General features: G+C 39.8%; 1 protein-coding gene across 2 annotated transcripts in view; it reads left to right on the top strand.

Annotated features, from left to right (window-relative positions):
• The first annotated feature begins 978 nt into the window (after nt 1-978).
• The window catches only part of LRCH3 (leucine rich repeats and calponin homology domain containing 3), a 61,649-nt gene continuing 47,122 nt past the window's right edge, over nt 979-15,505 (top strand). Inside the window, exon 1 of one of the 2 annotated variants that reach the window (XM_066556963.1) lies at nt 979-1,189. In XM_066556963.1, coding sequence (XP_066413060.1) covers nt 979-1,189 — 211 coding nt within the window. The remainder of the gene's footprint in view (nt 1,190-15,505) is intronic. The other variant, XM_066556964.1, reaches the window with a different exon arrangement.

The following is a 15,505-nucleotide window of genomic DNA, read 5'->3' on the forward strand; positions in this document are numbered from 1 at the left end:
TTAAATATTCTGAAGAACACAGTAGAAAGCAACCTAACTTAAAAGAGGCTTCACACTCCTTGCTCACCTTAATACTCTGACAAGAGAGCACTTATTGGAGTGGCGCTGTAGAGGCTCACTTCCATTTGAATGTGTCAGCTACTAATTAATGTTTCAGTAGCACTTCCTAACTCAGTGATTTGGTGTGGTGGGAGTACCAGATGTGCCAGCGATTGCTGCTGTGCCATGTCCTGATAGCGAGAATCGCCGTCATCAACACCTTGTGCTGCAGGAACAGCCCGAGCAGCTTCCTGGCTGTGTGGGAGTGCTGTGCCAGCAGGAGGCACAAAGCACTGGAAATGCTGCTATTAATTGTTAGTGCAGGACTAAATACTGCCTGTAAATATATCTGATAAGGTGTTAAATATTGTGGTTGTCTTGCTACTTGATTATTGACAGCCTTTCTTCTTTATTATCAGCTCGCGTGTGTTGGCTGCAGCATCAGGTAGGTTCAGTGGAAGCAGCAGGGTAAAATGGCATTTATGAAGATGTAGCAAAGGGTGTGGCTTTTAATGTAATCAATCCTTAAGTTATAAAACGTGAAGCAGTTGTTACATTTCCCACTTAGCGGAGATCTGTGCGCTCTGCCCTTGTTTTGCTGCTGGAACGGGCCCGACAGCCAGCAGCTGTGAGCGATGCTCACCCAGAAACCATCCTGTGACATCCCACGTTGGCGGGAACACTATAATTTTTAACAGTTCCAGCAGGTGTCCAGACGTGTCCGGGGCGGCGATCCCCTTGCACGCCGGCTGAGCCGAGACGGGCGGGAAGACGCGGCCCTGAGGAGCGGCTGGCACGGCCCGGCCCGGCCCGGCTCGGCTCAGCCCGGCTCGAACGGACGCGGTGCCCGCGCGGTCCCGGGGCCGCCGGGCGGCGGCCGCGCATGCGCCCCTGCCGCGCGCTCTGGCATGCGCTGTCCGGCCGGGCTGTGGCGGGGAAATGGCGGCGCCGGAGGGCGGCTCTGCCGCGATGCCCGCGGCTTGTCCCGCTCCGCCTGGTCCCTCGGCTCCCGGCTCCTGGAGCCGCTCCTTGGACCGAGCCCTGGAAGAAGCGGCGATCAGCGGGACCCTCAGTTTGAGCGGCAGGAAGCTCCGGGACTATCCGCGGGCCAGCGCCGCCAACCACGATCTCAGCGACACCACCCAGGCTGGTGAGGGACAGGGCGTGAGGGGGGCGAGGCAGCGGGGAATGGGAGCGGGGGCTCTCGGGGGCTCTGAGCGTCCTGGCTGCCCTACCAGCCCCTCGCTCGGGACTGAGCCTGAGGTGACCGATTTGCTGTCTGTTCGTTAAATTGAAGCTGGTTTCGCCTCTTCCCTTCGCTCTCCGCCCTTCCTCTCCTCGGCTCTCGAGGCAGGATGGAGGAGCTCTGGCAGGGTTCTTCCTTTGCCCGTCTGATGAGATCTCTCTCATTGTAGGGGTTTTTTTACTTTATCATCTCTGCTGTAAAATGTTTCCCTTATGGAGAACTGTTTTAAAGGGCGTTGTGAGGTTTTTCTCAGTATTGCTGCTCGCTGCTGTGATTTTAGCTAGTCTCGTTCTTGCTCTGATACGTCTGTGTGTGAATGTGTGTATATACACATTTGTGTGCACCCTCACAATCTCTCGTCTTGTCCTACTGACACGGGAAACCAACTTTCCAAGAGGGCTGTCAGGTGTGTGTATGCTAAAGAAACTATTTTTTTTAAGCTCTATAAGGTCTTATGCCTCTATTATTGTTATAAGCCATAAGAAGATATGAAAAATACCCTGAATATAATCACAGCCTTTTCTTTTTTTCCCCTGTATAGCATGGATTTAAGGATATTAAAGATTGTTAATTACTTTACAAGGTACAGTAAGCATTATGGCCTTTGTTCTCTCTATTCCTTGAATGTATTCATAAGAATAGATTAAAAAATTATACTTTGACCGTACGTACCTTGATCACAAGTGAAAACACATCTGTGTTTGCATATTACTGTACTAACTGGAGAGCTGAGAGTTGGGAAAGGAGAGTTTGTGCAGATGTAGAAATCTTCTTAATACATGATCTAGATCAGATTTAGTTTACTTTGATTGTGCAGTTGTATAAGCAAAGTCAGAGTAACTTTAAAAGGCGTCAGCATGCCATCTGTTTGAAGCTGTGAAATCTAGACTTTTTAGTCTTGAGTTGTAGCTTGAAAGCTTAGAAATAAGCTTCCAACATCACTTTTTTCAAGTTTCCATGTTGGTTTGTAAGTGTGCTGCTTACCCTGTCATTTAAGTAATTCAAAATGGAACCTTCTTTAAAATTGTCTTGACTTCATACTCTGTCCTGTCACATGCTACTTATGCAAAAATCTGTCACTAACAAAAGAAACGCTCATGAAAACTCAAGCAGACCTCGAGACAGCACTGGTTTGCTTGTCTTGAACACAGCTATACATAGAAAACACTTCTCGTTGGGATATAAATTTTTGGGGTGTGTTTTGTTTCTTTTGTACCAGTGCAGTTGCACAATGCATGTGTAGTGGACTAATCTGTAAGCCAATGCAGCATACACATTTGTGAGGGGTTTGGGCTTTTTGTTTATAATACTATTCATTTACTGTACTCTTAAACAATTTGTGGGAATTCTTGTTCCCACCAAGGTTCCCATCTATTGTGATGAATATTTGCATTGTAGTTGTTCAAGAAGCATTAAATGCTAATAAGCAGCAGTGCATGCCATACACTTTTGTGCATTTATCATCACAATGAACCTCAGAAAAAAGCTAGAACTGTTCTTAAGTTGTAAAAAGCAAAGCTTATTGAGTGTGTATGGGGACACACATTATGTTTAAATTCTCTGTTTTGAAGGCTGCTATGAATAACTTCATCTTGTGCCTTTTTTTTTTAGCATGGTCTGTTCTGTGACTTGTTTTTAATAATTCTGGGCACAATTTTGTTCATGGGAGGAGACTTAAAATTATTTTGTATGGGACTAGCCACAAATAATATGATACAATGTATTTGTATGTTAGGTGTTATAAATACTTAAGTAAACACTTTAAACAACACCCCACACTGTAGACTCCCAAGAGCCTTTCTAAATGCTGTGCCACCGACTCTAAGCACATGAGGTGCTGCATGTCCATGTTTCATAAAAATGACTGGATTTGCTCCCAAATTACAAATTCAGTGACAAAACTGGAGATGAAGCAATGATGTGCAAACCTTCCTCCTCATGTGCCTGAGTAGACACCTCTCTGCTGTGAATCATGTACTGATACAGCTCATTCCCGTTCTTGGAGCAATGAAAGTACCTGCATGTCAGCGTAAGCACAGGGATGGTTACGAGGTGGGAATGAATCACACCCCTCATTAACGTAACTACCCTGCCAGAAACCTGGATCTCACTGCCCCAAGCCCTGACAGAGCCCCTGGCCTTGCCTGGAAGCTGCTCTGAACACAGGTGAACCAACAAAGCGGGTCAGCAGGAACAGGGTGTTGGAGATCAGAGGTTTGATCAAGTTTAGTTGGGCACTCTGTGCAGATTTTGAGGTTGATGGTGGGTGATGTCAGCCATAAGGTGCATTTGCAGATGTTACATCAATGGGAAGATCACATTTTTTTGAACCTTGTATGGGTTCAGATTTGACTAATACTAGCCCTGGTGCTCAAGCTGTAATAGCTTCTAGGTAGCATTCTTAAACCACTCACTAAACAGTCACCAGAGCAGCAAAACCAGGTCAGGTTTGCTGCACTTTATTTTTGAACTTTATAATACAGTATTTCTTTTAGGTGGAAAAGTTAAGTTTGTCATTAATCATTTTCTTCAGTGCATAAACTTTTCACTGGGAAATGGATTGTCTAGTCATGTTAGAGCCTTGGCTGCTTCTGGGCACTGCTGTCTTCCAGATGATGAAAACCCGCATGTGACTTTTTAAACCAAGATCAGTGCTCAAGGTTACTCTCAGAACTGAGCATATAACTTCAGCAGGCAGTGAAGCACTAGTGGGTTTCTAGTTGTTTTGTACTTTGACTGGAATGAAGATCCCCTATAAAATCAAATTGAAGATGGGATAGTCTGGAGAGCTTTGGCATGGATTAGCAGGAAGGTAACTGCAGTGTGTGATGCAGTCACCCATCTCACCTTCTCATATGTGAGGGATGTGCAAGAAATGCAGTGTAGTAATAACGAATAACTTAGATATTGAAAGAGTATCTCATTCCTTTCTGTTCCTCCCTAACAGCTTAATTGGACCTTTAGAAAGTGAACAGGTTTACAAAGCTCATTGATGATGCCCAATGAGCAAACTTCTTCATTATCAAATGAAGGATATGCTTTCGTGCTTCTTCTTTTCGTTTTCTTTCATACTTTCATTTAGCATTCATTATCTCTCCCCATTTTATCTGTTACAACCCATTTGTTCATTCCACTCATGTTCTTGACCACAGAATAGGAAAAAGAAAAGCTATAAACCACCTGAGCTAAATGTGAAAGGCAGCACAGTTGCATTTTGCCAGCATTAATGTAGATTCTGATGTCATTATTTGACAGCTTTCCCAGTGGCCTAAAGCATACATTGAGCAGAAAAGTTATTTGTCAAACCCTCCATGACAGCTGTAATTACTTAAACCACTCACTGTCTCCATTTTTTAAGGAGAAGATGAAAATATGTGGGTTTATGGAATTAAAAAAAAGTCTGTTGTATGGAAATTGAGTAAGATAATTACACGCAGCTCACTATATCTTGTTTCTGGAATATATTAGTAGTAAAAAAGGATAGAAGGACTCTGAACAAGAAGAATAAAATGGTCCGTTGTGCCTTTTCAATGGCTTTGCCAATAAGGTATCTCTGTCGTTTTATCCTTACTAGTTCTCCATAGAAATGGTAAAATCTCACCATAGTGTCAGTAAATTTTCTATATGCCAAGTGCTTGCATGCATCTAGAAGGAGTGCAGTGAGTATGTGAGTGTTCTGCACTAAAGGGTCTCACTGGTGTTCTTCATTCCTTCTAGAAGTTCAGTTGATACTGCCTACTGAAATGTAAAATGGCTTGAGAAGCACAGCATGGCTCAGATAGCACTGGCCCTGTTAGCCAAACATTTGTTCTTAAAGCCACAACAGCACAGTGAAAACCAGCCTAAAAGTAATTTTTTAAAACTCTCTGGGCTGCTGTATTTTGAATGTAAATTTTTTGTGATTGTTAAGGTAACTGGGAAGGAATTGGGATTATTGTTTGTTCAAATCTCAGACTATTTGCCAGCAAAGTGTACAGTTTTAATAATTAGATCATCTCAAGTTTCAATATTAAAACCCAAAACCTAATATGTCAGTAGGGTCATTCAGGTGCTTGTGATTGCCTTTGTGTCCTTGTCTCTACCCTTAGCAAAACCCAAAGAGAAATGCCCTGTGCAGGGGTTCTTGTAGCTATAGGAGTGGGAAGGAGGATCACAACCCTTCCCCTAACTTGGGACAGTAATCCAGCTTGTTCCATTCAGCTGCATTTCTTGATTTTAGCTCCTAATTTTGTCAGTCCTTGTTTAATTTGATTATTGCTCCGTTTTGTTTTTGTTCTTGTGTGTCTGTTAGTGGGAAGTCTTGAACTCATGTGGTCTGTGTATAAATACTGGCAATTCTTGGCCTAATGGAGTTGTCTGAGAGTGGTGCTTTGGTAAATTGCTAAATTAAGGTCAGTTCTCTGGCCTTTTTTTTTTTTTTTGGTTTTTTTTTGGTTTTTTTTTGTTTTTTTTTGTTACCATGAAAACACAGAGAGCAGTAGACTGTGTGGTAGTTTACAGTTCATTTTTGTTGGATTTGTTGGGATTGGATGGAGACCTGAGGACTGCAGTAATGCTCAGCTGCTCTTTAGCCATAGGAAATCTTTTTGCCTCACGTTTTATGGCAACTGGGAAACTGCAATCTGAGCTTGTGGCTTCTAATCCTTGTGGCAATAAAAGCAATACGTGACATTCAGAATGCCTTTGTTTAGTGAGTTTATCTTTTAAAACAAACAATAAAGTCCTACCATCAAATTTTACTACCAGTGAGTTCTTGTAAGTGTTGCTCAGTAGTATTACATGTGTTTCTAGTTACTTCCCAAGTCTTCCCCTTCCTTGACTCCATCATGATCAGATTTAATTTTTTTAATACTGTTCTGACTGCATATGCCCTTGTGGTTATATTTTTGGAGATAACTGTAACTACATAAAGAGGGTAGGGATCAATAGTTGAATATATTGAGGCCTGTAGTCACATGACGGACAAATTAGAATTTAGGGAAAAAATAAAATGTCTATGTTTCTTTCATGATGTTTCCAGCTGTGTTCTCCTGTGGTTGTACCTGTGCTTGGAGGTAGAAAATTTATCCTGGGTAAATACTTCCTGAAGACTGTCATAAATACATAGCCTAATGTGATCCAAGTTCTTTGCTGATGCCAAAATGGGAGGAAGTTCTGTCTTCATCTCCCGCTACACAGTCAACACCAACAATCCTAGTGCCTTCCAGCAAGCTGTTTCATACTTACCTGGCTGAAAATCCAGCCAATAACTCCGTGTATCAAATCCTTGGACAGCTCACTGGGTTTTCACGTGCATGTGAATGCCAGCAAATGGAAAGGATGGAAGCACTGCATGGATGATGGAAGTGAGAGGCTCTGTTTAGGTGGATGTGTAAGCTTAAATTGACTTGCACCAGTTGTGAGATTACACCATGACTCTGTTTTGTAACCTTTTCCCACTGACCTGCTGTAGATTTGCTAATCGTTTTCTTCCAAGCAATCTGCTGCCCTTTGACTCAATGAACATAAGAATTTTTTATTCTACAATATGGCTTATAGAGTTGAATTTCATTCAGTGAAACTTTACTCCTGATAGGTTTGGCTCTCGTGCATCCATTTGGCAAAATACATAGTTTTATGTAATTAGTTTTAAACTGATGGTTCAGGTTTAGAACACAGTAGATGTAATTAGTTTTTTCAGCAGAAGAACCAGCAGTAAAGAATTAGCTACAACAAACACTACAAATTATGTAGCATTTGTTAAAAATAAAATTACATGGTAGCTAACAAAAAGGCTATAACTCATTTCAAGGGTTCTCTCTGTAATAACTAATCAGGCTTGGATCTCGTGGTTTCTGATGTTGGCCAAACAGCTTGAATGAATTGCTGTTGTGTATTCATCTGAAGCCATGGGCTGTGCAGGCTGCTTTCTTCTTCTTCATCTCCTGTGGCCCCCTCTCCGAAGTGGAGGGGTGGAAATCCATTAATGTTAGAAATGTCTTGTGGTTTGATTTATCAGAGCATCAGAGTTAAAAATATTGCCTTAATTCCCTGAATTACAGATACTTAGAGAAGATGCAAAGGGTACAACATTGTGGTCTTTTCTTTATGGGACTGTTGTGCCTGAGTTAGTGCTTCTGTGCAGGACAAGGGTTTAATGTTGCAGCTTGAAGTCCCCAAAACTGTCCTTGGCTTCAGCCTCACTTACAATTCTACACTACAGACTTCTGCTTCCACTGACAGCCCACAGTGTCTTTCTGGAGTAAGGAGTCTCTGTTCTCTTCTAGCTGATAATGTTACTGATTGGAAAGTTAAAGTATTTACACTCATAGCCTTCTCCCAGGCACTCCAAAAGGAGAATATACTGAAACCCCCCAGCTTGCTATGCAGCCCAGGTGTTGGCTGCTGGAACATATGGTTTGGAACCATAATGTGCTCTGTGCAGAGGGCAGGAGGATTAGGGAGCATCTATTCAGTTCCACCCACCACCCCCACATTGTTCAGTGACCCATGTGAATTTTAGTCTCTTTATTCAGCTTATTGTTGAAACATAGCTTTGAATACAGAAATGTGTTATTGTTGCCTTGGGCTTTTGGGTAGTGCTCCAGACTATTGAAAAGTTTTCAAACACTATTTTTCATGTAATCTCTGTGCAGTGAAGCATGGTAATGTTACTGCATTTTATACGTATGAAGCTTGGAATGATAAAAAGTTTGAAAGCATCTGTTGATTTGGAGTACCAAAATTTAAAATACTTAGTGCCTGAACTTACAGGCATTATTTCTAAATGTAGCTTTTAATAAGTTCAGATGCCTTGGTAACTCCTTAGAAATACTGGGAATCAAGCCTAACAACTAGAAAAAATATGATTAATTAATGTATTTTTGAAAGATTAGTTTAGAAAATTTGCTTAGTATTATGAAGGAAATATGTGGCACAGACAATATGCAATCTATTTTTCCAAAGCAGTGTTCACCTCTTTCAGGTTAACCATCCCTTTTTCTTTGTGTAATTCTCTGGGTTTTTTCCTTCATGATTTTTCAACAACACTCTTCTTTTATAAGACTTTGACTGTGATCAGTCCTGATTCTGACAGTAATTTCATCTTGTCTGAAAAAATCTATTTGAACAGAAAAAATTAGAAGAAGAATGAAAAGTGGTATATGGTTTTTAATTAAAGACATGGGGACAGTAGATATGCCCAGGAAATGAGCAATTAAAGTTCTGTGGGCATCTCTGATTATAGACTTCATCATCCTTGTGCTTGATTTAGCCATGTTACCTACGTTTTTAACTGACTTTTCTCTTTACAAAATATCAATGTGTTTTCCAGGTTGCTTTCCTGATGCTGAATTCTAAATTCAGGGTGAGTTTTAGTCAGAGATACAGTCTGAATTCTCTAGAACAGTCAAGTGGAATAAAGCTGGCATCTGTGTGACTCCTCAGGACAGTTCAAACCTTCACATTTCTCTGAGATGAGCCAGCAAGATAGCAGGAGGTTGTCATTCCCTGGAGCCTGTTTGTAAGGTGGGATGCTGTACTTCCAAGTTGTACAGGTGTCTGAGGGCAGAGCTGATGGTTTGATCAGATCTTTGGTTCTGTGTTTGGGTGTTCTGGAGGTGATTATGTTCTACACAGGTTCCTCCCTGTCTTCATGTCACAAGTCTTGTTCCCAGCAATGTTTGTTACCTTAGTTCTGTCTCTTCTGCCCGTGGTTTTTTTCATCTCCTTTATCCCAACTTCCATGTCTTAACACTTCCTTCTTTTCTTGTTAATCTTGCCTGCTCTCAAATGCCTCTTTCATCACCAACTCCAGTCTTCTCACCCAAGTTGTTAGCATGAGAAAAAGAGGAATAACTGGTATCTTAACATTTGGTAGGAAATATGTTTTAATTCAAATCAGAAAATTCATTTTAGGGTGCTGAGGAAAAGTAATAATTTGAACATGCTTAACTCATGATTACTATTATTTATGGTCACATATATTAATTATCTTTTAGTTCAGTCATAGACCAAGGCTTCTGCTGGTCTTTGAGCTGGTGTCAGTCACGCTGTTCTCAGGGACTGACAGTCACTGAGCACAATAATAGCAGGACAATTAGGAGCTTGTCATTACACTGGTCCCCAGCTCAGCTATGGAATAAATGTTTTTGTAGAGAGCCACAACTGAATGTGGTTGTGAGCCATAAAATATCTGCTGTTTCCTTTCATTCTGCTGGCTTGCAAAGGGCTGGGGAGATTTGTGCTTAGCAAGGTAAAAAATTATCTTTGGAACCCATCTATGCTAAAACAGCAGGTCATCCATTGGAGCTGTAAACTTATTGCAAATATTCAGGTGTTAAATATTCATGGCTCTGTTCTGCTGGGTGCAAATTGTGTCACATCATTCAGGGATGGCTGTGTGTCAGAAAATTGTTAAAATTACCATTAAATGTTAGTGTGGAAATCCTGGGAGCTTCACTGTTGGTAACAGTCATCAAACCTTCACTGGTGATTAGCTCAGAACTGGTGTTGTTGTTCTGAGCATGGTGAAGGAAATCACAAACACACACTTCTAGTGCTTGTGATTTGGCTGTGAATTATGTAACTGAGTAATACAGATGTGATATTTTAAACATCTGTCATCTGTGCTTTCACAGATATGGTAAAATGAGAAATGCATCTGTTAGGTTCTTTTATCAGCATTACTGCACTTCAGTTTCTGTTCACAGCCCCTGTATTGCCCTGTAGTGGTTAAGAAATAAGTCTGTGGAAATTCCATTTGAAAAACATATTATCTGTTTGAAATCAGACTGCTTAAGTAGCTTTCCACATATAAATAAAATTAAATGTTATTCAGTTCATATTCCTTTCACTTAAAACACATTTTTCTTCTTTGGATGCATAAAACAAAAGGCAAAAATACAGATTTTCATTAATAATGCAGTTGTTGTTCCAGTGCTGCCAGATTTGCAGTTTGTAAATGGAAGAAAGACTTTTAATAATGACTATAATTGTTTCTGTCTAATTTGATTTTCAGACAGAAATGTGATTTTTTTTCCTTAACTAACTTTGGCTGTACTCTTGCCATATGATACAGTTCTTTTCAATTCTTAACCATGCTGAAACCGTTACAAATAGAAACAGAAGGGTTTTTAGAAGCATGCATTGCAGGCTGTATGAGCGGATTGTGGGATAACTCAAATGAGGTGTTGTTCTTTCTGCTTTGGGGAAGGGGTTTCCTCTTCTAGTGAATGTCTACAGCACATGTCCCTGGGGCTTTCTCAGCATAGGAAGGAGAAATGTGTCTGGTACCTGACAGTTGTTAGGGATAACAAAAGCAAACAAACAAACAAACAAAAAGACCTGAGTAGGGCCCTGAGATTTTCTCTTCTCCAGTCTGTGGGTTGCCTGCCACTTCACCCTTGGAGAAGCACTTTGTACTTCTGTTTTCCTCAGCTGGAGGTGTTTCAAGCTGCTGAGCACTGATGTCCTTTTTTAAATCACATTAGAAGAAAGTGTGTTCATATTTATAGTGTGCTTTTTAGATTGGCCTGTTCTCTTTCTGTTCTGGTTTGGGCCATAAAGAAATCCTCCTATTACTGCATTTCCCAACTCTTTGTATCTTGCATTCTATTTTGTGTGGTACATTCTGCTTCCTTCCTGTGTGCACCACGACATTCTTATGTCAGAGAATGTAGAGAAGCATTTAGAGAAGAACTTGCTTCGTGTATTGTTTTACTTCTCAGAAAAAGCATATTATCTTAAAGCTGGAAAGCATAGTTTGTGCTCCACAAAGAGAGGAGGAAAAAAGAAATTATAAGACATACCTTATGTGGGGGACTTCTTTTTAATCTAATTTCAAGTTTTATAAGGCATATAAGTGAATTCATTGAAACAGGTTTTTCATATGCCTTTGCATTTCGTTTCCATGCCAGATGATTTGAAGCTCTGTGGCTACATTGTATAATATTGCACGTTGTGCAGAAGAGTCATTTTGGGTGTAATATTGGTATTAATTTTTAAAGGCAATGTCAAAATCCAGTGGCAAACTTTCATTACCAAAATTTTTGTCAGTTTATGGCAACTTGTCTTACGATCCTTCCACTCTTGCTGTCTTACCCTGTACTAGTGAAATGCAGCACTCTGCATTTCTTTCACTTAATATTTCTTGTCACAGTTACAACAGTTGTTTCTTCTTTGTAGTAGGTGCTGTTTAAATAAAAAATTCTTGTTTGTTAAATACTATCAGGAGAAATACAAACTAAAATAGTTTTATTTTCAAATACAGTTTGTGGTGAGACTTTTCATAAGTTTCTCATTCTTTCTTTATAGTGGCCAGGGAGTTTTATTTTACTTCTGTTAGAAGTAGAGATGCATTTCTGTGCCTCTGATGATTTCAGCATAGATTTTCTTTATCATATTGTGCTTACAGTAATAAACTCAGTATTCATTTCAGGGCAAGAGAAATACTCTATACTGCCACTATTGTTAGTGCTTTATCATAATTTTTTTTTACAACTTCAAATCTCCTGGTTGACTCACATTTTCCTACTCTTAATTTTTTTTTTTTTGTTGATCGCTTCCATATTTATACTGAAGTTAGGTGAACCTTTTAATACTGTGCCATTTTTATGATATTGTTCAAATATTGCATATCAGGGCCAATTATTTTTAGTGTATAATCAGCCCTTCAAGTTTGCTGTGTGTGGTTCAATGGCTTATTTGCCATTTAGTGAATATCAAATCTGTAGTGTCTTTGCTGCATCAAAGCCCTTCTCTCTTATCTCCCCACAGCCTGTGTAGACTTTAAGAAGTTGTTAAAGCCAAATTATTTCCATTAAATCTGTTGACTAAAATCCAGGGACTATTTCTGTTGTTTGGGGTTGGATTTCTTTGGGATGTTTTTGCAGTCTCTGACTATTCATTTGCCTCGTGTTCACACGAGCTGGAGGCTGTTGACCCTCTTTGTACCAAAGCCTGTTATCCTAGTGAGGTTTTGGGAAAGGTAAGTGGATTTAATAAATAGCAAATGTACGTCTTAACAATACTCATAATTTTTGATAGGAAAAAATAATAGATGGATCCAGAGGTTTGCACATGGACTTAAAATCTGGCAATACTTTTAGCTCAATTTTCAAAGTTTTTATGTGTATTGCTTTAAATCGATATTTTTAAAAGTAGATTTTTTTTTTTTACTTGGGTAATTCCTTTTGTACTTGAAGGAGCTTTATCTAAAGGGCTGGGGGGATGAGTTCATTTACTGCACACTTCCCCTCACTGCAACTTTGTGAAGCAGTCTTGGAAAATGAAACCCTGCTCTGCTGGAACTCAGTCAAGTATTTCAGGAGCAGCGGGCAGAAGGCAGTGTCGTGTTGCCGAGGAGCACTGAATGCTCTCACACATCTCGAGTGTCTGCCTGTGGCCCTCTCTTAGCAGGGGTGAGGCACTTTCTCTGTTACTTGGAGATTTTTCCACTTGAAATTCTTACATGCTTTCAAATGAACGCTTTTTAAATTACAGTTTTATATACATGTACAGCTAAAAATAGCAGCAGTTGAAATAGTCATTATGAAATAGAATAATAGAGATCTCTGGAAGTGGAATTCTCATCGTTGTTGTGCAGTGTGGGCAGTGGCTGCACAGCTTCTCTTCTGTGGCTCAGTGTTTGTTAAGAATTCTCCTAGCAAGGCAAAAAGCTTTCATATTCATCAGTTTGCACTGAGCTGGTATAGATGAAAGTTTTCACATGCAGAAAAATGTTTCACTGAAGGACATGGAAAGATAAAAGCAACTAGCCAAAAATTTTCAAAGTGACTACTGCAGTTTGAGATTAATTTTCATGACAGCTTCTTTAGAGCAATGTTTACTGTTAAACCTCACCTTAAGCGTTTCCCTGAAGAGGAATAGCTTGGTTTGGATTTGAAAAAAAAGATTCATTTGTGGTCAGATGAGTTTGGATTTTATTTTATAAAACACCTTTGCTTCCAGCATTCATACTGTTAATTTTATTTTGTGAAAAGAAGTGCATACAATTCACCCCAAATGCTAACTGGAGAATGTAGCAATCATTTTAATAGCCTTGCTACTACTTTTTAGCAAGCTTAGGGTTTTTTTTTTTTAAAAAGTGAAGATGAATGAAATGGTGGCCTCCAGTCCTGTAGCCCTTGATCCCTGGTGATGTCTGCATGGTGTGTTTTTGACTGAAGGTGACTTTTATGGTTTCCTGATTCAAAATTTATTTCATATTTTAAACATGTATTTTGGCAATTGCTGCCATTTATCTCCTTGTTTGGCTGTTCCCTTTGATAAGGGATATTTTCCATGCATATCCTATACTGTTGTTTTATTCCTTGACACTAAAATGGCTTGTACTGCACAGATGACTTTGTAAGACTCCAGCTCTCATTCTAGAATTCTGGCAATAATTGTCCTATTGAAATTGAAACACTGCTTGTGTAAAGTGTAACAGGCTTTTTTTGTTAGGGATGATGTCAGCAGGAGAGATGGCCTCAAGGAGCCATTAAAAGAACATAGGACTTTTGACTGTTAGACTTTATTGACTTTTCTCCTCAGTAAAATACAGTTCTGCAGAAGATGGATCAGTGTCTGCAGTGGTATGAGATGTATTTGTTGACTTTACTGTGCAGTCTGATGAATCTGTATCTCAGTGCCATAAATACAGAGGCACTCTATTAAGAATGTCAGAGAAATGCAGTAATAAGAGGCATAAAATTTTATAGAAATACTTGCCTTTCTCTGAAAGTAATTGGCCTTTTTATGTGAAATTACTCACTTTGCTTTTTAGGACCCTTGAATTTTCAGTTCTGGTTTGTTTCTAACTCTTCCCTTAAGACATTTTGAAATGTATTTGCAGCTAGAAATTTTTCTTTATTGCCTTTCTATCTATTGCAGACTTTATTCTATCATTCTATTTAAACTGATGTGGGGAAAAAAGGACTTTAGTAATACATTTTGAACTGACTGATGAAATATATAGGGGGAATATGCAGAATTAATGTGGCAATAGGTAAATAGCAGCTGTTATATTAACTGGCATTTATATGTGAAAATGCTTGTAGATGGAGAATTTTATGTCCAGTATTAAGATGAATTGAAGCTTTTAGTAAAATAAATAGATGAATAGTAGAAATAAGAAGTCTTTGTTAGTTGCATTTTATGTTTCCAGCCCTCCTGACTGACACATTGCTCCCACTTTTATTCCATGCCAGGTTGTCCTTCCCCAAGTTACAGTTTATTCACAGAGCTATTAGAATGGCTGTATGTATGAGATATTTTACTGATTGAGATGAAAGCCAGGGCAGAACATCCAGCAAAGTGACAGTACCACACAATCTTCCTCTCTCATGATCTCCCCAGGTGTGACTCTGATAGCCATAAACAGATTGTTGAGGGTTGTTTATCAATGTGGTCCATGTACCTGGGATGCCTGAGCTGGAAGGACCCCTTTGGACAGTGTAAATGTACTCAGAACGCACTGTGCTGCCTTGCAGGGTTTTTCTAGCCTGGCTCAGTCCTTCTAGAGGTCCTTGACACTCTTCTGTCACCAGTGTCATTACCAAATCTAGTGCATGCTCTGCATTCGATTTTATATTAACCTGTGGTTTTGCTTTGTCCTGGTTATCTGACTCTTCCTTCCCCGCCCTTTTATGAATAACTGAAGTTTGGCTGTGGATTTTAAACTACAGACTATGGTATCTAGCATAGTATCTGAAACTCTTACTGTGAAATGAAGGAACTAATATTTATCATATTCTTGATTTCATGTCTGTTTTGTGAGAAGCTGTATGTGCAGCATAGTTTCTTGGCAGGAGTCTTTTCTATTTTTCATATCTGCTTCTGTGCATAGTCTTTGTTCATATTGTGTGCCCCATGTTTTCCATGTAAAATTGGAAAAGAGGGAGAAACGGGTTTGAGGAGACAATAATGTGTGTGAAGACCTTGATGCCTTCTGAGTGCTTACTGATCAGTCTCTGGACCATGAGAAAAGTGTGGTACTTTTAACTTGTAAAAGTAAGGAAAAGTAAAGTTACCCCTAGAGCACAGAGCCTTCTCTCTTGCTGAGAGCAGACATCTCCTGGTTCCACTGGCTCAGCCCTTGCTCTGGAGGTGGCAGCTGCACTGTGTCCTGTAGTGAAGTTTATTTTTGAATACAGTTTACCATGATGTGAGGACAAGCATAACAACATTACCAAGCTTTTAATTAAAAACAAGATAAAAATATGTATTAAGTGACTTGAC

This window comes from Molothrus aeneus, chromosome 10, assembly GCF_037042795.1.
Source record: "Molothrus aeneus isolate 106 chromosome 10, BPBGC_Maene_1.0, whole genome shotgun sequence".
Taxonomy (NCBI): Eukaryota; Metazoa; Chordata; class Aves; order Passeriformes; family Icteridae; genus Molothrus; species Molothrus aeneus.